We start from the raw sequence: 26,623 nt of genomic DNA, 5'->3' as shown, positions 1-26,623 counted from the left end.
AGATGTGTGGTGTTATTTCTGAGGCCTCTGTTCTGTTCCATTGGTCTATATGTCTGTTTTGGTACCAGTACCATGCTGTTTTGGTTACTGTAGCCTTGTAGTATAGTTTGAAGTCAGGTAGCATGATGCCTCCAGCTTTGTTCTTTTTGCTTAGGATTGTCTTGGCTATATGGGCTCTTTTTTGGTTCCATATGAAATTTAAAGTAGTTTTTTCTAGTTCTGTGAAGAAAGTCAATGGAAGCTTGATGGGAATAGCACTGAATTTATAAATTACTTTGGGCAGTATGGCCATTTTCACAATATCACTTCTTTCTATCAATGAGCATGGAATTTTTTTTCCATTTGTTTATGTCCTCTCTTATTTCCTTGAGCAGTGGTTTGTAGTTCTCCTTGAAGAGGTCCTTCACATCCCTTGTAAGCTGTATTCCGATGTATTTTATTCTCTTTGTTGCAATTGTGATTGGGAGTTCACTTATGTTTTGGCTGTCTGCTTGTCTAATATTGGTATACTAATGCTTGTGATTTTTGCACATTGATTTTGTATCCTGAGACTTTGCTGAAGTTGCTTATCAGCTTAAGGAGTTTTTAGGCTGAGATATAATGAGGTTCTCTAAATATAGAATCATGTCATCTGCAAACAGAGACAGTTTGTCTTCCTCTCTTCCTATTTGAATACCCCTTATTTCTTTCTCTTGCCTTATTGCCCTGGCCGGAACTTCCAATACTGTGTTGAATAGGAGTGGTGAGAGAGGACATGCTTGTCTTGTGCTGGTTTTCAAAGGGAATGCTTCCAGCTTTTGCCAATTCAGTATGATATTGGCTATGGGTTTGTCATAAATAGCTCTTATTATTTTGAGATATGTTCCATCAATATCTAGTTTATTGAGAGTTTTTAGCATGAAGGGGTGTTGTAAACATTTTAGCTTTTATAATCCTATCAATCCTTATATTTTATGCTCTAGTCTGAGGAACTTCTGTACTCCACCCCCAGACCATTTTACCCTCTCTTGTGAAAAAATCTTTGGGTTCCCAGCAAGGAGTTGAGCCAAGGGATGTGGGCCTTTTTGTCCATCTTTATCTGATTAGCCTGTCTCCACATTGCCCCAGGAAATTATTAATCAGCTTTTTCATTGTAATTTTTGCCTTCTGATTTTTGAAACTTCCCCAATCTGGTGTAAATATAGAAAACTGGTTTGGGGCTCTTTAATGTTGGGGAACCAGCAGGGACTCCCTTTGGTCCACCCAACATTTGATAGTGTTGTATTAAGACTCAAAAGGTAAACAAAAATTTTATTATCTCTCATTAATACTACCCGAAAATCTTGTTCAAAAGAGAAAACTAAATTTTACTTTGTGTTAGGGTATTATCAATAGTAAAGCTAATTTTAATAAAATTTTATGAATGATTTCATTGACTCTCACTCAGCTTTTGACCACACAAGAATTCCATAAAGCTTTTGTCTATCCAAAGGAATATAAATAAATCACTCTACCATAAAGACACATGCATATGAATGTTCATTGCAGCACTATTCACAATAGCTTTTCACAGTTTCAAAGACATGGAATCTACCTAATGCCCATTAATGCCCTCTTACAAAATTGCTTTCTATGTTTCTCTTTCTCCAACTTTTAGATCTATTTACTTGTATCTATATCATTTCTTCCATTCATTTTGAAACAATCTTTAAAATACCACTAAACCGGGCCAGCATGCCTACATGCTCCTAGTCTTTGTGCACGAGTGGGAGGTGGCAGGCCTCCAACGATGCAGCTAGTGTTTGTGGGTGAGTGGGAGGTGGCAGGCCTCCAACTGTGGCCTTCTCTGCTGACTGTTCTAGTGAGGCGTCTCCAGCCATGAACCATTTTGGTACCTGGTTGGTGGGAGGCATGGTGACCTCGTTGCTGCCACTGAAAGCCCGCAACAATGAAAATCTCAACAAAATTGGTATGTCTTTGGATAATATCATCAAACTAAATTGACAGAGAGGAAAGAAGCAGAATTTTCTAACCGGAGCCTGGCAATTCAGGATGAGCATATGATGGAGAATTCAACAGAATTCTGGCTTTGGTAAGACTAGTCTGAGCACAGAGGAAGAGTAATGCCTGGAAAGAGACAGCTTTATGGAGTTATCACTGGCCTTGCATCTAGGAAAGCAACTGGAATTCACAAAGAAATTAATCCTATGAATCATCCATCTCTAAGTGACAGGAATATAGAACGATATTTTCTAGTGTTAAAAAGGAAGGCAAACCTTCTGGGACAAATATGAAGTGCAGAAAAAACCAGTTGCAGTTCTCAAGGGACCTAACCAGCTAAACAGAAAAAATAACATTCCAGCCAATTTTACCAAGAGTGGAAATAAATTAAGCCATCAGAAGCACATGCGTCAGGCAACTTTTCTTTTCAGAAGAGACCTGAAGGTGCAGACCCAGTTGAACACAACAGCAACTGCTGGATAATGTAGTAGGAAAGAGAACTCATCAATGGCAAATTTTTGTTGCAGGACTTCTTTTTAGTTCAGCTAAAGATGTGGTCCTTGTCCCATGGCCACAAAAATTTAGGCTAACAATTTGCGAAGTGAGAAAAATGGAACTTATTGGGCAAAAAGGAGAAAAGAGGGAAAAGTTACTTTCTGCAAAGCCGGAATCGCCGGTAGTGCGCTCCCTGCCTCGCCATTTGAATCCAAGGTTCCACACGGGAAGAGGAGGGGCCAGGCTCCTCCCTACTGCAAATGGCAGAAACTTCGGTGGCACCCTAGTGTGCATTCCTCCCAGTGCGCCCGCGGTTGGAGTTTTTCCATGGACTCCTTCCCACCGGCTGCCTCACTTTCACCACAAACGGAGGAATTTTGACTCTATCTTTGGACAATCCTGGAGCGGTGCAATGACCAACAACACAGAAGTCAGGATTAATTCATACTGCTGTATCTTCATTTTTAACAAAATGGAAGCAATCTGACATAACGGAAGTTCCTAAAGTGGAACCCTACAATTGACATAAATTGTGCCGGAAAACAGACAGAGATGACTTTGAATGAGAAGTTTAGGATCCTGAAGGAACAAAGAGCCACTCTTGACAAACAACAAAGGAGGAAGCTGCTTTGTAACTGTATTAGTCTGTTCACACACTGCTAATAAAGACATACCTGAGAGTAGGTAATTTATAAAGGAAAGAGGTTTAATGGACTCAAAGTTTCACATGGCTGGAGAGGCCTCACAGTCATAGCGGAAGACAATGGAAAAGCAAAGGCATTTCTTACATGGTGGCAGGCAAGAGAGCTTGTGCAGGGAACTCCCATGTATAAAACCATCAGATCTTGTGAGACTTATTCACTACCATGAGAACAGTATGGGAGGAACAACTCCCACGATTCAATTATTTCCACCTGGCCCTGCCCTTAACATGTGGGGATTATTACAATTCAGGGTTGAGATTTGGTTGGGGACACAGCCAAACCATATCAGTAATCATGGGATAGATCCCATATCAAAGGGAATTTTGAGTGATGACGCTGAAAAATTGAATTGCTTGAAGAGTTCGTCACAGAAATTCAAGAAACTATGCTTTGAAACATTCACAAGGCTAACTCATTTTTATTTTTGAAGGTTTTATTTTTTTAAAATAAAGCAGGTGTAATATAATCCCCTGAGAGAATAACAGGGAATATACCTGTTCCTAAAGATTTCATTGTTGGCTCAGACAGAACAATTATTTGACTTCTTCGGTTCCTCTTATAGCAGAAGGAAGATAGAAATATAGAAATTGATTATTTTTATGATAGTGGTATTTAGGATCTCATTGCCTTTGCCCATTTTTTTAGATTTTATCATGAAAAATCTTGGCCTTCTGAAATATGAGTAGGTCCCTGTGTTGCTGTCACTTATCCTTTAATAGTGTTGATGCAGTAAATATAGTTGCCTTGTCTTCATTAGAGATATTTTTTAAAATATTGCAATTCTAGTTTGGAGTTTTAAGATTTATGAAAATATCTGAAACTTGGGTCACTTTTCAGGTACATTTTAGGCTAATGCCCCAGAATTATGAATTTTTAGTGCTGAACTTAGAAATGTGGCTCTAGGCATTAGTCTCAGCTTAAAATGTTGGTGCTTAAAGGCTGAAGATGCATATTTACAAAGTTAATCTGATAGGGCCTTGGAGGAGAGGGTCCAGTTTAACAATCTGACAGTTTGTATTTAGTGAATGAAAGCATGAGAGCAAGTAGCAAGTTGAAAGACAGGTAACTAAGATGAAAAACTTCAAAACTTAGGTCATATGTGTACTGTTTGGTGTTGCGGGAAGTCAGGGACCCCAAACAGAAGGACCGGCTGAAGCCATGGCAGAGGAACGTGGATTGTGAAGATTTTATGGACATTTATTAGTTCCCCAAATTAATACTTCTGCAATTTCTTATGCCTGTCTTTACTGCAATCTCTAAACATAAATTGTAAAGATTTCATGGACACTTACCACTTCCCCAATCAATACCCTTGTGATTTCCTATGCCTGTCTTTACTTTAATCTGTTAATCCTGTCAGTTGAGGAGGATGTATATCGTTCCAGCACCCTGTAATAACTGCGTTAACTACAAAAATTGTACAGCATGTGTGTTTGAGCAATATGAAATGTGGACACCCTGAAAAAAGAACAGGATAACAGCAATTGTTCAGGGAATAAGAGAGAGAACCTTAAACTCTGACCGCCGGTGAGCCTGGCAGAACAGAGTCATATTTCTCTTCTTTCAAAAGCAAATGGGAGAAATATCGCTGAATTCTTTTTCTCAGCATGGGATATCCCTGAGAAAGAGAATGCGAACCTAGGGGTAGGTCTCTGAACTGGCCCCCCCGGGGCGTACCTGTCTCTTATGGTTGAGACTGCAGGGGTGAAATAAACTCCAGTCTCCCATAGCGCTCCCAGGCTTATTAGGAAGAGGAAATTCCCGCCTAATAAATTTTGGTCAGACCAGTTGATCTCAAAACGCTGTCTCCTGATAAGATGTTATCAATGACAATGGTGCCCAAAACTTCATTAGCAATTTTAATTTCGCCTCGGGAGCTGTGGTCCTGTGATTTCGCCCTGCCTCCACTGGCCTTGTGATATTCTATTACCCTGTTAAGTACTTGATGTCTGTCACCCACACCTATTCATATACTCCCTCTCCTTTTGAAACTCCTTAATAAAAACTTGCTGGTTTTTGTGGCTTGTGGGGCATCACGGATCCTACCAACGTGCAATGTCTCCCCCGGACACCCAGCTTTAAAATTTCTCTCTTTTGTACTCTGTGCCTTTATTTCTCAAGCCAGCCGACGCTTAGGAAAATAGAAAAGAACCTACGTGATTATCGGAGCAGGTCCCCCGATAGTTTGGATTTAGTGTAGTCTTGAGTCTAGTGTCCGCAAATAATTTTTCAAATGATATTTAGAAGAATTATAATTATTAAGTGAATTGAGTCCTTCAGACATTTTGATAGTAAAATTAATAGCCATAAAGTCCTAAACTTTATTTGAAAAGTTACTTCTCATTTGAAAAGTTAAAATTTATGAGCTTTGAAGCTTGCTAAATTAATTTATAGCTCCAAAACCAAAAATATACTTGTATATGTCACAAATAACGGATGCAAAATATATAATAGAATTACATTGTACCTTGTTGTTTACCTTTCACTGATTTCTTGTATGGTATAAAGCTCAGTATTGATGGGGAGAAAAGGGCTTCACCCCTACCCCCAAGACCTTTGATGGGCGGGAGGAGTTATTCTGTTTGCCAATATAGTGCTGAGTCCTCAGATGTTGAACACTATAAATTATAGTATAATGACAAATTCAGAAAAATGTTCCAGCTATAAGTTACAAGTTTGGTCATTTTGAAGCTTGACGTTTTGGTTTGCTATAATGTTAAAAACATCCAAGTAGGTGATAGTTTCTCTGGAGTATATTATTAATGTTGACTTTTCCTATAAAACAAAACATCGTTATTGTTCAGCCTGCCTTGCTTTGTATACTAGACTTCATTCTTGTCTCTCATGCTTCTTGGGTTACTTAATGGTTTATGCTAGCCCTGGAAAGCTATCAGTAAAAATTTCATGCTTATATCAAAGAATTAAATCTGATCCTTAATATCTGATATTTTGCCAGTACTTCTAGTGATAAGGGATTTTTGGAAGTCAGTCACAGAATTTAAAAATAAATTCTAGTCTTTCCTCAGCTATTTGATACTCATCCCTGTTCCCGCAAAAGACATGATCACATTATTTTTTATGGCTATGGGGACAAATAGGCCAAGTACTCATTGCCAAGCATTTTTGTAAGTATGCATGCTTATATTTGGTCCAGAAACAATGCATTCTAGATTGGTTTAGAATTACTAGTAGCTTATTTTACAGCAAGGAAAAGCAGCTGAGCAAGAATTTGCTGTCTTTAGAACAGTTTGTGAAATATGATATAAGGGTGTTCTCATTTCCTATTCCCGATTCTCTCTCTACTCTGCTCCTGTGACCCCATTCATTGAAAGGCAGCTGCCTTATTTTACATGAAGGCCTGCAATGCCTCAGATTTCTTTCAGCTTGCACCCCTGATCTCGGTCTGAGCACATGGTGAAGCTCTACGGAGAGTTGGCAGATAGAGAAAGACTTAACTCTGTGGCTACAGTTTCTTGGAATTCTAGTTTATCAAACCAATCCACACATATCCATTAAAAGTGCATTAAATTTTCTGTTGATTTCTTCTTATTTTTTTCTGTTGGGTTTATTTTTTGCTGCTTTATCATAATTGTAAATCAGCATGTAGGAGAGAAAATTTCCTGTTTCCTATGGAGCAGCTTGTCACTTGCTGGAGTTCAATTCATGTAGATTCTTTGCATTCTCAGTAATCTAATGAGTTACAAACAAAACAATAAAGACCAAAAAAAAAAAAAAAAACCAACAACCCCAAAACTAATTTTGTAGTTTACGCAGATAGTTGTGTTTGTTAGAGAGAGAACAGTGGTAACTCTTGTGGCTTTCTTCACGCTAATCAAAAGGAGATGGCCATTTCTTAATTTTTAAAAGGTTACAAAAAGCTCAGCAAGACTTTTATGTGCCTGAAGGGCCTGTCAGCTTCTAGTTTTGCTTTCCTTTGGGTAAATCCTAAGTACAAAGCTATGGATGTTTTTTCTCTAGACAGCAATACACACACCACCCCTTTTGTTCTTTCCAAAGATTTTTTTCTCATTCTTTTGAGAAGATCCTTCTGGGTTTTTTTTTTTTTTTTTTTTTTTAACTTTTATTTTAGAATCAGGGGGTATATGTGCAGGATTGTTACATAGGTATATTGTGTGATGATGCTGAGGTTTGGGGTATGACTGAACCTGTCACCCTGATATTAAGTAAAGTACCCAGTAGGTAGTTTTTCAGCCCTTGCCCCCATCCCTCTCTCTGTCCTCTTGCAGTCCCCAGTGTCTACTGTTCCCATTGTCCATGTGTACCCAATGTTTGGCTCCCACTTATAAGTGAGAACATGAGGTATTTGGTTATCTGTTTCTGCATTAGTTCACTTAGGGAAATGGCCTTTAGCTGCATCCATGTTGCTGCAAAGGACATGGTTTCATTTTTTCATGGTTGTATAGTATTCCTATTCCATGATCCCTCTATTTTTTTATGTTCTGTTGCAGGTAAACTCTTGGATGCAAGGCATTCTGTTTCCAGGACTTGGGGAAGGGATTAGCATGAAGTCAAATGTCTCATATATATATAAACGTTCAATAAATAACCATATTTTCAAATCCACATCTTATTTTTATCCTCCATTGTATGTGATTTTTTTAAAGTTTCTGTATAACAGATTGTGTTATCTTCCTAGATGTATTGATACCATTCATGCATATTTTGGCTGCTGCTTCTTTAACAGTGGTTCATTATTGTTATAAAATTTGTCAGCTTGCTTACTGTCTTCTAGAAATTCGTTGAAAGCTCTCAGGTGTCTTGTACTAGAAGACTATATCAGGAAGTTTCTAAAGAACTAGAGGGTTACAACTGACTCCTAAGTGGTCTGAATGCTGATTCAATTCACCTTTCATCAACCCTTATCTCTATTTTACTGCTCCTCTTTCTTTCTTTTTTGAGGTTTTGAGGTTTTGCTGAAGATATTCCTGAAGAATCATCCCAGGTGCCACACTAAAAAAATGATCCAGTTGACAGCTACCCCGGTGAGTGCACTTGTTGATGAGCCAGTGCATATCCGAGCTACAGGCCTGATTCCCTTTCAGATGGTGAGTTTTCAGGCATCACTGGAAGATGAAAACGGAGACATGTTTTATTCTCAAGCCCACTATAGGGCCAATGAATTCGGTGAGGTGGACCTGAATCATGCTTCTTCACTTGGAGGGGATTATATGGGAGTCCACCCCATGGGTCTCTTCTGGTCTCTGAAGCCTGAAAAGCTATTAACAAGACTGTTGAAAAGAGATGTGATGAATAGGCCTTTCCAGGTCCAAGTAAAACTTTATGACTTAGAGTTAATAGTGAACAATAAAGTTGCCAGTGCTCCAAAGGCCAGCCTGACTTTGGAGAGGTGGTATGTGGCACCTGGTGTCACACGAATTAAGGTTCAAGAAGGCCGCCTTCGAGGAGCTCTCTTTCTCCCTCCAGGTGAGTAGAATTACTCTGCTTATTGTTATTCTTGTTTTTCGACTTTAAATACATTATCCATCTAGAAATTTAGCTTCAATAGCTTGTAGAATTACTCTGGTTATTGTTATTATTGTTTTTCCACTTTAAATGCATTATCCCTCTAGAAATTTAACTTGAATATGGATAATACCTAGAGCACTGCTTCCTGCCTTACAATCAATGTTAACCTTGGGTCAGAACAAGAATGTGGTAATATTCTACGCCAGCTCAAGTTTCATCTCAACAATTCTGAAGCTTGTCTAAGAATGTGACTACATATAGTTTATGGAGTCCCTACATTATGGGCTTTACATAGCTTTGGATTTATGCTAAATTTTTCTGCATTGAAGCCAAGATGGGAGGATTAATAGAGGCCAACAGTTCAAGACCAGCCTGGGCAACATAGCCAAACTCTTTCTCTATAAATGCCAAAAAATTAGCTGGGTGTAGTAGCAGGCACCTGTAGTCCCAGCTACTCAGTAGGGGCTGAGGAGGAAAGATCTCTTGAGCCTGTGAGGTTGAGGCTGCAGTGAGCCATGTTCCTGACACTGCACTCCAGCCTGGGTGACAAAGCAAAAAAAAAAAAAAAAAAAAAGGATAATACATGCAAAATGCTTATCATAGAACCTGGCAATACTAAGTACTCAAAGATGAACAAATGTTAGACAAAACTTTCTATGATCTGACTTCTGCATACTTCTTCAGCCTTATCTTATAGCTCTAATCTTATAGCTATATGAAGACCCTCATCTTGATGTGATGGAAACCGTATCCCAGATCCTTGTACAGGCTCTGTCAGGTTGAGTTTCAGTTTAGGCATGGGTTATTACCTTGTGGCCACAACAAGCTGGAGATGAGATGGACTGAAAGATTGCAGCAAATATAGAGGATGCAAGAAACTTTGTACCCTCTAGCTTCATAAATATTACATAGACTATTCCATGAATCTAATAATATAGCATGCTTCCTAATGGCTATAAAACTTATCAGAACACTCATAGTTTCCCACAGAAATCTCCAAATACCAATAAATAAGTGGTTTAAACATCTTTTGGTACATTTCTCAGAGTTTATTGTGGGGCCAAATAAAGCAAAGTTAATTTCTCAGAAGAAAAAAAGCAATAAAAGCTTTCCTTTCCAAATTCACCATAACCCATGTACTTGTTCAGATAAATCTGAATTTTTAAAATACCCAGTAAATAGCATGTAGACCACTTTATTATGTATAGGGACCAAGAATTAAATGGCACAAATTGCTGTGCCTCTATTATCCCACCCCAGTTAAAAATCTGTTTATTGGTACAGGCCTTCCATCTTGGGATGATGTGCTGGTTTAGGGTGTGCTGTTTGTGAATCCTCTTGAACACTGCATGTGCTGGGTCTCCTGCTTCAAGTGTGTTTTCTATAGGGGGAACAAAAGAGAGCTGAGTTGTGTGAGGTTATAAGGAGGTTGAGTCAGATCACAAATATTTCTTGACTGTAACATTCTTCCAAGATAAAAGACTCAGTACTTTTAAGTGTTCCCCCATTCTTGTCAATCAGATGGTAAAAACATCCTTATTCATTTATGCAAATGATAATTTAAAACTAAGATATATTCAACATCACTTTATTTATTCTTTATTCATTGTACTTCATTATAGTAATTTTTAAAAATTCTCAGTACTCCTTTAAATCAAGCCACTCCTTTCAAATATGGATGGCATCACTCTGTCTTAGTTAAAACCACTTATAAAAGAATAGAATATCCCTAATAAATGCATCGTAAGTTTCTTTCAGTGTGTGGGCTCTGCTTTATTTTGGAAAAAAGCTGCCTATAAGGAGTGAGTGTAGAATGATAATCTGGCCGTCCCTACTTTTTACCATGTGTCAGCCTGCAGAAAATGAACATGGTGTTATTGAATAAAAGGGCTTATCATTTACATAAGCTTAAGTGTAAGATTTCATCACTGTATAGTCAAATGAATGTAGCAGAGCAGTGTTAAGTCAGGATTTTAGCTAATACAATCATTTTTAAAAAATTTTTTGAACCATGTATTTCTTTGAGAACTAAATTAAATCTGTGGAACCTCTCATAAGTAAAATTCACCTATAAATATATATATACCATATTTTGCATATATTGTAATTTCAGGATCTTCATGGATTTCCTAGAGCTTATTTGTATACTTCTTTATAGGTTAAGAAGCCCTGGCCTAATTTATATGCCTTTCTTTACAACAAGAGTATAGAAACTACCGTGAATTCCCATTTCCTCAGCTGCAGAGAGTAAATATGTCTCTGAATGTAGTTCCTAGTCAAACGTCTAGATATTGTGTCCCATTATATATTCAATGGGCCTTAATTCTGCCCCAGGTAGAAGGCTAAAAGTGTTGGAATTATATTTGAATATTTAAATGTTAATTTCAAAATTACATTTGAATGTAATTTTGCATTTCTGCTTTGTGTTCTCATGTTTTTATTTTCTTTATTTATTTTATCTTTTCTTTTATTATCTTATCATTTGCATTTCTGCTTTGTATTTTCAAGTTTTTCTTATCTTTTCCACACCTTCTCTTCATGTACAATTCTGTTTTGTTATTTTTCAGGAGAGGGTCTCTTCCCAGGGGTAATTGATTTGTTTGGTGGTTTGGGTGGGCTGCTTGAATTTCGGGCCAGCCTCCTAGCCAGTCGTGGCTTCGCCTCCTTGGCCTTGGCTTACCATAACTATGAAGACCTGCCCCCCAAACCAGAAGTAACAGATTTGGAATATTTTGAGGAGGCTGCCAACTTTCTCCTGAGACATCCAAAGGTAATTTTTGCCTTTTCAGTAGGTTTGAGTCCCTCGGGTTTTTTGTTTTTGTTTTTGTTGTTGTTAAGAGACAGGGTCTTGCTCTGTCACCCAGGCTGGAGTGCAGTGGCATGATCTGACACGTGGCCAGAAGCCTGTGCCTTTTGATACTACAATGTGCACAGGCTAACTTCCTATGCATTTTGTCTTTCTGAGCAAAAGACACTAGATGAGAAATAAATCATGTGAATTATAAATAACATGGGCATGAATAGAATTTCAAGTTCACTGAGAATCGTACTTGGAAGTTAAGAGAAGTCATAAGATATTATGGTTATTCTTTAAAAAGGGACTGGCTGGGTGTGATGGCTTAAGCCTGTAATTCTAGCGCTCTGGGAGGCCAAGATGGGAGGATTAATAGAAGCCAACAGTTCAAGACCAGCCTGGGCAACATAGCCAAACTCTTTCTCTATAAATACTAAAAAAATAGCTGGGTGTGGTAGCAGGCACCTGTAGTCCCAGTTACTTAGCAGGGGCTGAGGAGGAAAGATCGCTTGAGCCTGGGAGGTTGAGGCTGCGGTGAGCCATGTTCCTGCCACTGTACTCCAGCCTGGGTGACAAAGGAAAAAAAAAAAAAAAGAGAGAGAAAAGAAAAAAGGATAATGCATGCAAAATGCTTATCATAGAACCCGGCAATACTAAGCACTCAAAGATGAACAAATGTTAGACAGAACTTTCTATGATCTGACTTCTACATACTGCTTCAGCCTTATCTTATAGCTCTAATTATTAACTAGCTATCATTTTTCTCATCACTATACTTAACTGGACAGATAATCTGTATTTCTTTGAAGAATGAGTCTGAATTTTTAGTTACTTATGAGCCCTTAGACATAATACTATTAGTGCTTTCCAATCCATATGGCTTTTAAAATTTTAAAACATGTGCTTTGCTACTATGATATGGGATAGAGTTGGAGTTTATTAAACCTTGTTAATTGCCCAATATTTTTTCTTTCCTTTCTTTTTTTTTTTTTTTTTTTTTTTTTTTTACAGAGTCTCGCTTTATCGCCTAGGCTAGAGGCAGTGGCACAATCTCAGCTCACTGCAACCTCCACCTCCCAGGTTCAAGCAATTTTCCTACCTCAGCCTCCTGAGTAGCTGGGACTATAGGCGCGTGCCACTACACCTGGCTAATTTTTGTATTTTTAGTAGAGACGGGGTTTTGCCATGTTGGGAAAGCTGGTCTCAAACTCCTGACCTCAAGTGATCCACCTGCCTTGGCGTCTATTTTTTTTTAATAAGAATTGAAGTAAAATTAAATCTCCATACTACATGGTTTTTTATATAAGGATCACCAAGATATAATCAGGTTTGCAGAAATAAGATAAGCAACAATTACTGACAATCTACTGATGTAGTGAACATTTTAAATGGCTATTTTTGATGCATATAATGGAACTGCCCTTGAAATGTCAGTCAATATTATCATTATGAGCCTCCTTCCTGGCTTAGATGAGAAGTGGAGAGGTTATGTGATTTTCTTTTTTCACTGCCTTTGCCTTGTTCCCCTTATATTTGCTGCATGACTTTTTCATCACTGTTCTTGCCAGTGTCACATAGATAGCTAGTTAATGATTAATCCAGGCCTGGAAACCAGATTTTTTTCCCTAGACTCTGGGGAAATTCCATTAAACCTACTTCACATTGTCTCTTCTGCAGGATGATAGAACAGAGATCTTTCTTGCAGGTCTTATTTCTCTATGTGTTGATTTTAAGTAACTTCTAAGAACTCATAATTTCCTGATCCCAAATTTTGTGGTAGAAGTTGTAACAAGAGTTACTGTTTTAAAAGCCTGCACAGATTTGAGTCATGCTTTTTTGTTCTTTCATGTTATACTTGCTTTTACTTTATTTTTCATAGCCAAATCCACTCTGAGTTCCCATCTTTCCTTACCATAACTGTCATTCTCTATCTTATATATTAAGATATAGGATTGGGAGGGGTGGGGGAGAAAGGTAAGTCAAAGGATACAAAGTTTCTGTTAGACAAGAAGACTAAGATCTGGTGATCTGTTGCACAGCATGGTGACTGTAGTTAATAATAGTGTGTTGTATATTTCCAGATTGCTAAAAGATTAGATTTTAAATGTTCTTACCACAAAGAAATGGTAAGTTTGTGAGGTAATGGATATGTTAATCATCCTGATTTGTTCATTCCACCATGTATATATGCACTGAAATATCACATTGTGCCCCATAAATATGTATAATTATTATTTGTCAATTAAAAATAAAAATTAGGCCAGGCACAGTGGCTCATGCCTGTAATCCCAGCACTTTGGGAGGCCGAGGTGGGCAGATCACCTGAGGTCAGGAGTTCAAGACCAGCCTGGCCAACATGAAGAAAACCCAACTCTACTAAAAATACAAAAATTAGCCGGGTGTGGTGGCGGGCACCTGTAGTTCCAGCTCGGGAGGCTGAGGCAGGAGAATTGCTTGAACCTGAGAGGTGGAGGTTGCAGCGAGCTGAGATTGCGCCACTGCACTCCAGCCTGGGCGACAGAATGAGACTCAGTCTCAAAAAATAAAAATAAAATAAAAAATAAAAAATTAAAATTAAAATTAAAAAAATACAGAATTTCAGAGCTTGAAAGGAACTTTTAATTGATTCAAGCCACCCCTGTTAAATATACGGGGTAGGAAATAGAGAATATATATGACTCATTCCATTTGTTTAGTTGTTTTTTCCCTCTTACCCTAAGAATTTCTCACATTTTCATCAGCTTGGCATGAGTTGTATATTGATTCATGTGTTTCTAAGTAGTAGGGAAAATATCCCAAACATTGGTTTATAAAATGCCTTTAAAATGTAGGAGATCAATTAAAATAAATACAGGAAGTCAACAAAGGTTTTAGAAAAGTGATGCTTCTCTCTAGGACTCTGAGCTTTATTTTGTGGCACAAAGAACAATTTTCTTTAACTCCTCCTTAGAATTCCCAACCAAATTGGTAACTGGGAGCAATACACTCAATACTCAAAAATAACTCATGAACATGTAGTTTCCTTTTCATTTTTACTGCTGTTACCTTAGTTCAGGACAGTATTATTTCCTGCTTATATCAGTGCATTAAGCTATGGCTTTTCTGCCTCCATTTATGCAAGTCAGAGTTGTAAAATGGGCCTTCCTAGAACACAACTATTTTACTCACTTGCTTAAGAGTCTCCCTATTTATTGTAGGATAAAGGCCAGGCTTCCTAGCATGTTAGACAAAACTTCCTATGATCTGACTTCTGCATACTTGTTCAGTCTTATCTTATGCCCATCCTTAAAATTTGTCCTAATTTTCCTCCTTTGTTAGGAAAAAAACTGAAGATGCTTAATATATCTTTCAAAGCTATGCACCATAAACTTGGTGTTTTCTGTTTCAGACTTATTATGTTATTTCCCACCTTATACTCTAAATTAAAATAATGAAGAAGTACTTGTGGTTCCTCTAAATGCCTTGCTCTTCATTGCCTCTCAGTTTTTGCATGAGTTTCTCCCATGGTGAATACATTAGGAATGTTTTGGCTACATTTCTCAGAAAAGTGGCTGATGGTGGCTTAAACATCAACACAAGGTATCTTATTCTCTTACATAACAGGTTTGGTGATACGTGGTTCAAACTTTGGCTGAGAAACTTGGTGTAGTTTTTGATCAAGGAGATTAGATTGATATTTCTGCAATTTTCTAGCCTTACTCTGAAGGTCACAAAATGACTCTGGCAGTTTCAGGAATTAAGTCAACAGGCCAGCATCCTAGTCTGAAAAGAATGATCATAAACATAGGCTTTCTCTTCATGATTCTGTGTCATTTTGCACGGGGGGAAAGAAAAGTCCTTAGTAGAATATGTTGGCCTTAGAAGAGAGGCTGAGAAAGGGAAATAGATTAGGATCCATCAGACTTTATCCCTTGGGGGCTGGATATATTGCTATGCCACACAAAATCAAGGTCATATTAGCTTTGAAATTGTGGAGAATGGCTCCTGTGTAGGCAACTAACAGTGTCTGCTATACTCAGCATAGAATACCATTCCTTCTAGTTGACTTTCTTTTTATTTTTATTTCTTGAGACAGGGTCTCACTCTATTGCCCAGGCTGGGGTACAGTGGCACAATCATAGCTCACTAAAGCCTTGAACTCCTGGGCTCAAGTGATCCTTCCACCTCAACCTCCTGAGTAGCTGGGCCTACAGGCACACACCACCATATCCAACTAATTTTTTAGTTTTGTAGAGATGGGGTCTCAGTATGTTAACCAGGCTTGGCTTTCATTTTTTAATATGAAGACTCATTTGTTTTGTAGCCCATTTCCTCTGACAGCCTTTCTTTGATCCTGCCTTTATTCCCTGCTAATCTGGGTTGGCAGTCTAGCCTATATGCATTCTTATATCATAGAATTTATGATGCTCCAATCATCTGTTGTGTTTTTTTTTTCCTCCTGTGTCTTCATCTGGCAGTGAGTTCCTTAATGACAAGAGATTGTTCCTTTTCTCTCTGCGACTCCCAGTGCTTGCCGTAGGGTAGATAATTTAAGGATGCTTATTTGATGACTGACAATGAGGGAGGAAGCTGAGCCAAGCCTCCTTTATGACATTTTTCTCCACAATGAGAAAACTTTTGGAAAAAACAAAGCAAATCTAGAATCCTCTGTTCAACTCTATCCTACTGATCTCACTTTCTTTCTCAGTCTCTTCCTACAAGGTGCCCTTTCCTCTGAAGGGAGGAAAGTGTACCAATCATCTATACCCTGACCCACATTATTCACAATAGTCATGTGCCATTTCTTATTTTCCCCACGACATCTGCATTTCTTTAGGGCATTTTAAACTCAGAACCTAACACAATACTGAATCCATAATATACAGTCGGTAAAGCTTGACATATTTTTGGAGTATTTCTTTTGAATACATATTATATATTCCAGAACTCTATAGCTAGGGATGTGGGTAGGATTAATACTTGCTTTGTTCTCATTAGCCAGTGAAGTTCTTTGGTTGTTTGAGATTGTGGAGTTTTCCTAAATGAAGGCTAGAATAATTTCTCATTTCTATTATTTTTTTCAGGTCTTTGGCTCAGGCGTTGGGGTAGTCTCTGTATGTCAAGGAGTACAGATTGGACTATCTATGGCTATTTACCTAAAGCAAGTCACAGCCACGGTACTTATTAATGGGACCAACTTTCCTTTTGGCATTCCACAGGTGTATCGTGGTCAGATCCATCAGCCCCTTCCCCATTCTGCACAATTAATATCCATCAATGCCTTGGGGTTACTAGAGCTCTATCGCACTTTTGAGACAACTCAAGTTGGGGCCAGTCAATATTTGTTTCCTATTGAAGAGGCCCAGGGGCAATTCCTCTTCATTGTAGGAGAAGGTGATAAGACTATCAACAGCAAAGCACATGCTGAACAAGCCATAGAACAGCTGAAGAGACATGGGAAGAACAACTGGACCCTGCTATCTTACCCTGGGGCAGGCCACCTGATAGAACCTCCCTATTCTCCTCTGTGCTGTGCCTCAACGACCCATGATTTGAGGTTACACTGGGGAGGAGAGGTGATCCCACACGCAGCTGCACAGGAACATGCTTGGAAGGAAATCCAGAGATTTCTCAGGAAGCACCTCATTCCGGATGTGACCAGTCAACTCTAAGAAGACTAGATATTCCTAGAAAATAAAGAAGCAAATCTCTATACCAGGACCTTCTCTCAATTTTCATGGCAGAATGTCTCCCCTAACTGCCACATACATTTTGTATTAATTTTAATGATTAAAAAGAGCATAGGGTAAAAACCTGATATTTCACTTATACTGCATAACAAGCTAACCAAACTGGACATGGTGGATAAATCATAAAACAAATCATTTTACTTATTATTTACATGACTTTTCTTTCCATCAGATCTTCTAAATAGGACTGAGGTATAGTACACTGGCAAAAATAAGAAAAGGCAAACAAGAATAGCACCAAAGTGACAGATACCTAAAACCAAATACCATGTCAGAAAACACTATATAGTAAGAATTTATCAGATTAGAGCAGCAGGAGAAAATTAATACTAAATTATAATCATTTTAGTGATATTTTTCAACTTCACCACAGTAACTTTGCAACATCATTTTTCATTTGTGGGGTAGTAAAATTCATGTCAAAAAGGAAAGAAGGAATGGAGGAAGTCAGTTAGTTCATTGCAATAAATTACCTCTTCAGTTCTTAAAAACATGCCCATTGGCACATAATTGAGACATAATAACTAAGACTAGAAGAGCCTTGGTTTAAGTTATGAAGCAAATTAAAATGGAAAATACAAGAAAATAGAACCAATTAGGTTGAAAATGCCCCTTACTGAAAATCTGTATTAAAAATAAAATTAATAAAAGTAAAAAATAAAAATAGAAACATAACTCTATTAGTACAGGCTAGCCTGGGGAGTTTGATAAACTGAGTGATTGGGTCAACTGTCACTGTACTTCCATAATGAATTTCTTCAGTCATGTTGGAGTAGCATATGAATGTGAGCTCTATAAGGACAGGTACTATATTTCCGTAAGACCCAAATGGTTACTGTACGGCCCATAAATAAAAAATACTTTAGTTTGATAACCAACTGAATATATGAGGACTCCATGTAATTCAACCACATGGTTGTTTGCTGTACAGTCCTTTGCAAATATTAAAAATTTTTTTTTGCTATAAGGCTTTGATCATATAGTTCTCATAGCAACATAACTACCATCTAGCATGTACCACATTTTGCAAGACTTTGAGTTCAACATTCCAAACTGTCAATTTGTATTATGTCCAAATACAATATCCTTGAGGAATATAGTGGGTCAGTTAAATATCTAGAGACATACAAACATCTGCTAATTCATCTCATTGAGATGGATCATTCTGATCTCCATCATCAACCCGCTTTTCATCAGCTTCTCCTACTTCATTCTCCTCATAGTCTTTATCATGAGGGATTCTGTATCCTGTCTCTCATCTACACTTTCTGGCCTTCCTGGTTGTGATTTATTGGTACAGTCTACACAAAAACCATAGGGTCAAGATCCATGACTTACTGCAACACTGGCTGCTAACATGATCTTACATACCATACATTTGCATTTTTATCCTTCTTATGCACCAAGAAATGTTTTCTTAAATGTTTTCTTCAAGTGTAAAAAATCACAGCTAAATGATCTCACTCCTGTATGAATAAGCAAGTGCTTTTTTAATGTTTGTTTGCATTTGGCTGCATAGCTACAATGATGGCATTTTAACTTATTCATGATTAGAGATGATGATATGGTTTGGATATTTGTTGTGCCCAAATTTCATGCTGAAATGTAATCCCTAGTGTTGGAGGTGAGGCCTGGTGGGAGATGTTTGTGTCATGGGGGTGGACCCTCATGGCTTGGTACTGTCCTCATGAGAGTATGATACTGAGTTCTCAAGAGATCTGACTGTTTAAAAGTGTGTGGCACCTCCTCCCCGTCCTCCCACTCTTTCTTGCCTCCTCTCTCGCCATGTGAGATGCCTCCTCACCGTTCACCTGCTGCCATGATTGTAAACTTCCTGAGGCCTCCCCAGAAGCCAAGCAGATGCAAGCATTATGCTTCTGTAAAGCCTGCAGGACCATGATCCAATTAAATCTCTTTTCTTTATAAATTACCCAGTCTCAGGTATTTCTTTATAGCAACACAAGAACAACCTAACACAAATGATCCACCATTTTCCCAAGTTTCTTGTTTTGGCCAAGATTCTGGCAATAATCCATATTTGAAATCAAAGTATCTGGTATCAATTCATACTTGAAGTCACTTGAAGTGCCAGGCATCAGACCATACTTATTATAAAATCATGTGAAGTTCTAACATCACCTCCATCTTGATTAGACCCAGCTTCAGCCAATACATTCTTATTATCATCTGGCCCTGAAAGTAGAGCAACATCCAAATCTGGTTCTTCCAAGATTTCTACTCAAATATGAGTAGCGTATTTTCCTCTGAAAAGGCAATAGGTGGCTGCATCGAGTAATCTAAATTTGTTTCGTTATTAGATGATGTATTATAAATAAATCTCCTTGTAGTTTGGTTTTTCCTCCGTGTTTTCCAGTTTCTTGAATTCCCTGGGAGCCCATATTATTCCAAGCAAACACTTGTTTGACCTTTGAATTTGTTTTCAGCCATTTCAGGAGATGCATTCTGGACCCAACTATTGTCATTTACTTGGTAGTTTTCTGTTTGGCCCTTGTTGACATTACAGCCATCATTTTCAGTTTTTATATTACTTGCCAAATTGGTAAGATTTAATGTTGCCCAAAAATTGGCAATTTTTTGATCCCATGATGAAGACAGACCATCTCTATTAACTGAGTTTTGTTTGTTTGCTTGTTTGTTTAGACAGTCTTGCTCTGTCACCCAGGCTGGAGGGTAGTGGCACAATCTTGGCTCACTGCAACTTTTGTTTCCCAGGTTCAAGCAATTCTCATGCCTCCCGAGTAGCTGGGATTACAGGCATGAGCCACCACCCTTGGCTAATTTTGTATTTTTAGCAGAGACAGGGTTTGCCATGTATGCCAGGCAGATCTTGAACTCCTGGCCTCAAGTGATCCATGCGCATTGGCCTCCCAAAGTGCTGGGATTACAGGCATGAGCCACCATGCCCGGCCTTGTTTTCTATTATTATAGTCCACAACTGCAGACCCATGGAACTTCTGATTTAATGCTTATATTTAATCTTTAATAAATTTAGGCATCTGTAATAAAATTTCAGCAAGTTTGAAATTTCACTTGTTTGAAGATAGGCCACTGTCATTATTTTGGCTTGTGAGTACCAGGTTACCAGAATACAAGAAGTCCACAAGGACTGAAAAATTTTGACTGCAGCAATATCTAAGTGGGTAGTAGTATTTTGGTTAGGGCTTTCTTAGTTTCTAATGCTATATAAAGTCTTAAAGAAATGGCTGCCAGTAACCAGGATGTTCTTAGGAGCCTTACAGATTTTCTGCTTACTACAGTGCTGACACCACAAAGGTTACCTTTCTTTTTTGTTCATTTTGTTGTCACAGAAGTTGACAGCAGTAACAGTTCTCATTTGGTCTGCTAGTAAACTCACAGTACCCCTCCTCTGATGGTATTCCTGACTCCTTGGCGTTATCTCCATGGAGTCTGTACTCAACAGAGATGCGGTACCACAGGAGAAGGGTGTTTTTGTTGTTGTTGGTCCCCCAAGAAAGCTCATCATGACTCACTTGAGGAAGGTTCAGACCTCCATCATCCACGGGGTCATTTGGCACCAACCTCAAGATATAAGGCCAGTATCCTTGGAATATTGCAGCTAGGGAAAGTCCTTGAGCTACAAGGTCTTTGAGGAGCACTACAGCTTCTGCACTAGAGACTTGGACTGCATGAGCGGGAAGTTCTGGACAGTCTCTCCTTCACCAGCTCCTACACTCCTGCCCTTCACAGAAGAATGTCTTTGATCTTTTACTGTAAGAAGGAAGTCACAGCAAGAGAACGGCAAGAGGACTGAGAATGGTCGCCTTAACTTTAAAAGGGAAAAATGGTTTCTACTTAACCCAGTATCATACACTGAGAGTCCCATATTTGTAGAAATAAACTTAGAGTTCTACCTGACCTAAAATATTCCAGTTTGCAATCATAGCAATATATAAGGGAAAAAAAGCTACCACTGATAAACTACAGAATGCCTTGGCTTATAAAAGAGACATGAAATGAATCAGAGGTTGATGTTTGTTGATGTCCTGTAACTCAAATTAAATATGCTTAGATCTCTGATATTTTAAAGTAGTAATGCAATTGTTATTGGAAAACTAGATCTGGGAAAATAATCTATTAGTTTAAGGCAATATGGAAGTTGATATGGATATAAGATCATAGAATAGGTCTACAATCAATAATTCAGCAAAATCTAATAAAATTAAATGAACTTATTTTTGTGCTTAAAAATGTCCAACATTTTGGCATTCTCAGCAATGAGAAAGGCACCATATGAAATTCACAGAATTGCAACTTGGGGACACAGCCATGATGAGGGGATTGTGTGTCTCTAGCTTAGGAGCTGGCAAACTCTTTCTGTAAAGTATTAGATAGCAAATATTTTCAGTATTGCAAGCCGTAAGGTCCCTGTCACTATTACTCAGCTCTGCCATGATAGCACAGCAACACCTATGGATAGTGTGTAATGAATGACTGTCTGTGTTTCAATTAAACTTGATTTATGGACACTAAAATTTGCATATAGTCTTTGCATCACAAAATAATATTTTCTTTTTATTTTTTCTCCAAGTATTTACAAATGTAAAAACCATTCTTAACCCACAAGCAATACAAAAATAGGCTGTAGGTTATTTGGCTTGCAGGACATAATTTTATGGTCCTGGGCATAGTGCAATCCAAATAACCTTGTCCAAGGTCGACTTTGAGGGGTTTTCTCTAAGGGGCAAGTCATAGCCCAAATATTTCTGAGCTACTAAATTGCAATGTATGGAAGTGGAAGGTGATTGGTGGATAATCAAGGTGAAGATGGATGACTAGAAATATATTTTGAATCGTTTTGTAGGTGGGTGGGGAGCCAGTGAAGACTTAGAATAGTGGAAGTAAATTGAGGACACTTTGGTTGTGTGTGCCTAAACTCTTTTCCTTCTATCTGCTTTCTGATACTCCCTCTGTTTAGAGTAAAATCATTCCATTTTGTTGAGTGAGACTAATAGCCTCCCTCCTCTTTCAGTTATAGAAGTGGTCATATTTCATAGACCCAGTCAATAGGAACATCTCCTTCGACTATATGAGTAATAATCATGTAATGGCTAATACCTCCAGTCCAAAGTTATATAATAGTTGTCATAATGGGTGTAATTTTCTTATTTCCTGTTTGGGACTTTAGGAGGAATGTTTTTGCCTATATAGTATGATGTTGGTGTTTGGCTTCATGTATATCTCTTGATTTATAGTCTATGAAAAATTTTTTTAAACTAAGAATTTTTTGAATTGTTTTTCAAGTGCCTTTTTAGCATCATCAGAAATAATTCTATGGTTTTTCTCTGGATATCTAAATGGAATAAATTATTTTTTAGTATTTAGTCATCTTTGCATTTGAGAAATGAAACTCATTTGGTCATGATGTATTCTTAATTAACATTAATAAATGGGATTAAACTGTTGTTTCCTTTTTCATGATATTTTTGGGTTAGATGTTATACCAATGTACTTCTTTCATAAACAGAATCTTAAAAATTTCTTTTTTAATATAATAGTTTAATTACAATAAAAATTATCTCCTTTTTAGAAAGTTTAGTAGTACGATCCTGGATATGTAATTATTCCTGGTAATTTTTTAAAAGACAACCTGGATTTATATTGATATCTAGTAAAATATATTTTTTTCTATATTATAGAGGATATTTCCAGTCCAAACCAGTTCTTTATGTTTTTTAGCCTTTCACATACCAGGAAAATAAAAAAAAAAATTAAATTACATGATAAAATCTTTTAAAAAAAAAAAAAACCCTTAATCTGGCACATTAATATCGCCAGAGTTAAAATAGAAAAGGACATGACCTGACACTTTTCAAAAGAAGACATACATATGCCCAACAAGCATATAAAAAGAAGTTCAACATCACTGATCATTAGAGAAATGCAAATCAGAAACACAATGAGATACCATCTTACATCAGTCAGAATGGCTACTATTAAAAAGTCAAAAAATAACAGATGCTGGTGAGGTTGCAGAGCAAAAGGAATGCTTATACACTGTTGGTGGGAGTATAAAATTCAACCATTGTGGAAAGCAGTGTGGCAATTCCTTAAGGAGCTAAAAATACAACTACCATTTGACCCAGCAATCCCATTACTAGGATTCCATTCCCAAAGGAATAGAAATTGTTCTATCATAGAGATACATGCATGCATATGCTCACTGCAACACTATTCACAATAGCAAAGACATGGAATCATCCTAAATGCCCACCAATGGTAGACTGAATAAAGAAAATGTGGTACATATACACGATGGAATACTACACAGCCACAAAAAAAGAACAAGATCATGTTCTTTGCAGAAACATGGATGGAGTTGGAAGAAACTAACATAGGAACAGAAAACCAAATACTGCAGGTTTTCCCTTATATGTGGGAGCTAAATGATGAGCACACATGGACACAAAGCGGGGAACAACAGACACTGGGGTCTATTTGAGGGTGGAGGGTGGGAGGAAAGAGAGGAACAGAAAAAGTAGCTATTGGGTACTATGCTTAGTACACGGGTGACAAAATAATCTGTACAATAAATCCCTGTCATATGAGTTTACCTGTATAACAAACTTGCACACTTACCCTTGAATCTAAAATAAAAATAAAAAAAATTTAAGCAAAAAAAGGAATCTAGATAAATTTTTGCTTAATTAAAAACTATGAACAAAACTTTGTAAAAGATACTGACTTTTTATTGTGATAAAATAGATACAACAAAAAATAGACATAAAATTTTTAGTTCTGTAATATATATGCTGTATAGTGGCATTAAGGACATACACATTGATATGCTATCATTACAATTGTCTATCTCCAGAATTTTTTCATCTTTCCAAACTAAAACTTTATATCCATTAAACAATAACATTTTCCCCTTACCCTTGTTCCTGGAAACACCTTTTTATTTTCTATTTTTGTGAATTTAACTATTCTAGGTTCCTCATATAAGTAGAATCCTTATTTGCCCTTTTGTGTCTGGCTTATTTCACTTAATGTAATGTCTTCAAAGTTTATCCATTTTGTAGCATGTGTCAGAATTTTCTTTTCTTTTTTACAGCTGAATGATATTCCATTGTATGTGTATTTACTCATCATTTTATTTAGTCATTCATCTGTTGATGGACATTTGGGTTTTTTCTACCTTTTGACTATTTTGAATAATACTGCTATGAACACTGGTATATAAAGATGTGTTTACACCCTGCTTTTCAATACTTTTGGATATATACCCAAAGTGGAATTATTAGATCACATGGTAATTCTATGTTTGATTTTTTGATGAACCATCATACTGTTTTTCATAATGGCTCCACCATTTTACATTTCCAACAGCAATACACAAGGGTTCCAATTTCTCTGCATTCTCATCAACACGTGTTTTTTTCTTTTTTCTTTTTTCTTTTTTTGATAATAGCCATTGTGTTGGGGCATACCTTAGGTGGCTTTATTCAGCTAAGGTAATCTTTGAAGATGGCTGACAGCTGAGTGCTGTTTCCCAGCAGTGCTTTCAACAGTTGGATTACAAATCCTTGATTTCTGAAGGAGGATCTCAGTGCAGCATCAGTGTGTCCACCATAATGGCTTACTGAGCTCTGCCACTTATGGGTCCCACATTACCTCACAGATGCTTCCTCTTCTCATAGTGTTGTCTCTTTCTGGGAGTGAATATTTGTAATTTGTTAGATTCATCTGTCTTCTAGTTTCACCGAAAGTGTGCCTTTTTTTGTAACTCTGATTGGTTTTTAGGAAGAGTGGGGTAATTTAGAACTAAGCTGCCACAATATTCCTACTAGAGCTAAAAGTCAGGGAAATTCCTATAATGATCTTTGATTTTTTTCAACTCTTTCAAATGACTCTTCACAATAGATTGTTTTCAGAAACTTCTGATGAAATTTGGTAATTCAAAAGATAAAAAGAATCAAATATATTATGATTAAGGTGTTTGTTCACCTTGCTAGCTTTACAATAGCCATACTCATGTTGTCTTGTATGGAGAACACTGACTGATATAAATTTGATTTATAAGTATAAATTCAGGTTGTTCAAATAAGCAGATCAATTTGCATTATGTGTTAACTTGCATGTCCAGTCCAAGTCATGAATACTGTTGTAGAGATGAACAATGTCATCACCTCTTTCAAGTTTTTGTTCAAATCTTGAATTATTATCATCTTTTTTTAGAGGAGGACAACACATTTAGTTATATTTCAATAAAATCACAATGCTTTCTTTTCCAGTTGCAGCAAAGTGCATGTAAAATTTTCTATTACAAATCCACTTTTAAAAGGTTTCCTATGACATTGCAGCAAGCCCTTTTTTCCAAACAGGAAAAATCTGAAATTCTTCCTCAAATAAAAATACATTACAATCAATGGTAAATACATAAAATTACAGTAAGTCAGACACTTAAAAGGACAGCCAAGAAGTCTTCCAGCAGTTTATTAGAAAGAATGTAGACATAAAAAAAATCTCTACTGTCACTAACATAAATTGAGGTTTTCAGCCTTGGTACAAGCAGAATAATTTAAAAAAAAAAAGGAAATTAAAAATCCAAAGTGCACTAACACTTTTTTCACTCACTTGCCATACTTCCAGTGCAAATATAAATCTGGTCTGAAGCTGCAGACTCTCAAGCAACAATGTACAGCTTCCTTCATCCTCCATGCTAAGAGAATTAAAAGCTTATGGGCCAAAAAATACCAAATGTACAGGTTTCAGAAACCATCTAAGTTAAGTCATTTACTAGTTTTAGCTAAGATAGATCTGGCACACTGACAAGTGATCACTTACATACAATAGTGTGAAGTGAAGTTTTTGAACACTAAATGTTAGTAGAATAGTCCTGAAGTATACACCAGAAGAACAGCAGGTTATCAATTTAAGGTGTCAGCCAATTTGCTTCATCTGCTTTTAAGTCCATATTCTATACCCTAAATTTAGTTATCTTTCCCTAAGCTGAGAGCTTCCTATCAGTATCTACCTTATGAAGAAAAGGAGACTTAGATGATATGTTTTACTCATCACAACTGCTGCATCAATTGCCTGGGACCACAACAGCTTCATGGAAGTCTGGGAAATGTTCATGCATAAGGTTACTGCCTTAGCTGACTTCAAATTGCCCCATACAAATGGTACATATTAACCCTCAGTGAAGCCTTTAAAAACGCAAATAAGTTGACAAACGGGTTAAAGTAGGCAAATACAGCAACTGCCTTCAGAGCTGTCAACTCAGGTATTCTCTCAATTATGAAATCTTGCAGAGAAGTTGCTTTTCTTTTTCAAAATCTAGGTGATGACAATATTCCTTACTCCAGATCTGGCATTTTTTCATCACTATCTTTTAAATCGGCATCTGCCCCATTGATTTCTGGTAAATCCACATCCTCCTCACCACCCAT

The 26,623-nt window shown here is 37.3% G+C and overlaps 1 protein-coding gene and 3 pseudogenes across 2 annotated transcripts in view; 2 read left to right on the top strand and 2 right to left on the bottom strand.

The window, feature by feature from the left end:
- BAAT (bile acid-CoA:amino acid N-acyltransferase) overlaps positions 1–19,120 on the top strand; it is a 27,627-nt gene extending 8,507 nt beyond the window's left edge. For both annotated transcript variants that reach the window (XM_054501898.2, XM_054501899.2), the window contains exons 2-4: positions 8,100–8,624; positions 11,234–11,436; positions 16,524–19,120. In XM_054501898.2, the coding sequence (XP_054357873.1) occupies positions 8,159–8,624; positions 11,234–11,436; positions 16,524–17,111 (1,257 nt within the window). In that variant the 5' untranslated portion in view covers positions 8,100–8,158 and the 3' untranslated portion in view covers positions 17,112–19,120. The remainder of the gene's footprint in view (positions 1–8,099; positions 8,625–11,233; positions 11,437–16,523) is intronic.
- Positions 1,768–3,441, top strand: LOC129044186 (UAP56-interacting factor-like; annotated as a pseudogene).
- On the bottom strand, positions 19,110–19,958 carry LOC129044185 (zinc finger and BTB domain-containing protein 10-like; annotated as a pseudogene).
- On the bottom strand, positions 19,958–26,623 carry LOC129043527 (zinc finger and BTB domain-containing protein 10-like; annotated as a pseudogene).

Source organism: Pongo pygmaeus, chromosome 13 (genome assembly GCF_028885625.2).
Source record: "Pongo pygmaeus isolate AG05252 chromosome 13, NHGRI_mPonPyg2-v2.0_pri, whole genome shotgun sequence".
Classification (NCBI taxonomy): Eukaryota; Metazoa; Chordata; class Mammalia; order Primates; family Hominidae; genus Pongo; species Pongo pygmaeus.
The sequence above is the reverse complement of the archived record's forward strand: the minus strand, read 5'-3'. Positions and strand labels throughout refer to the sequence as shown.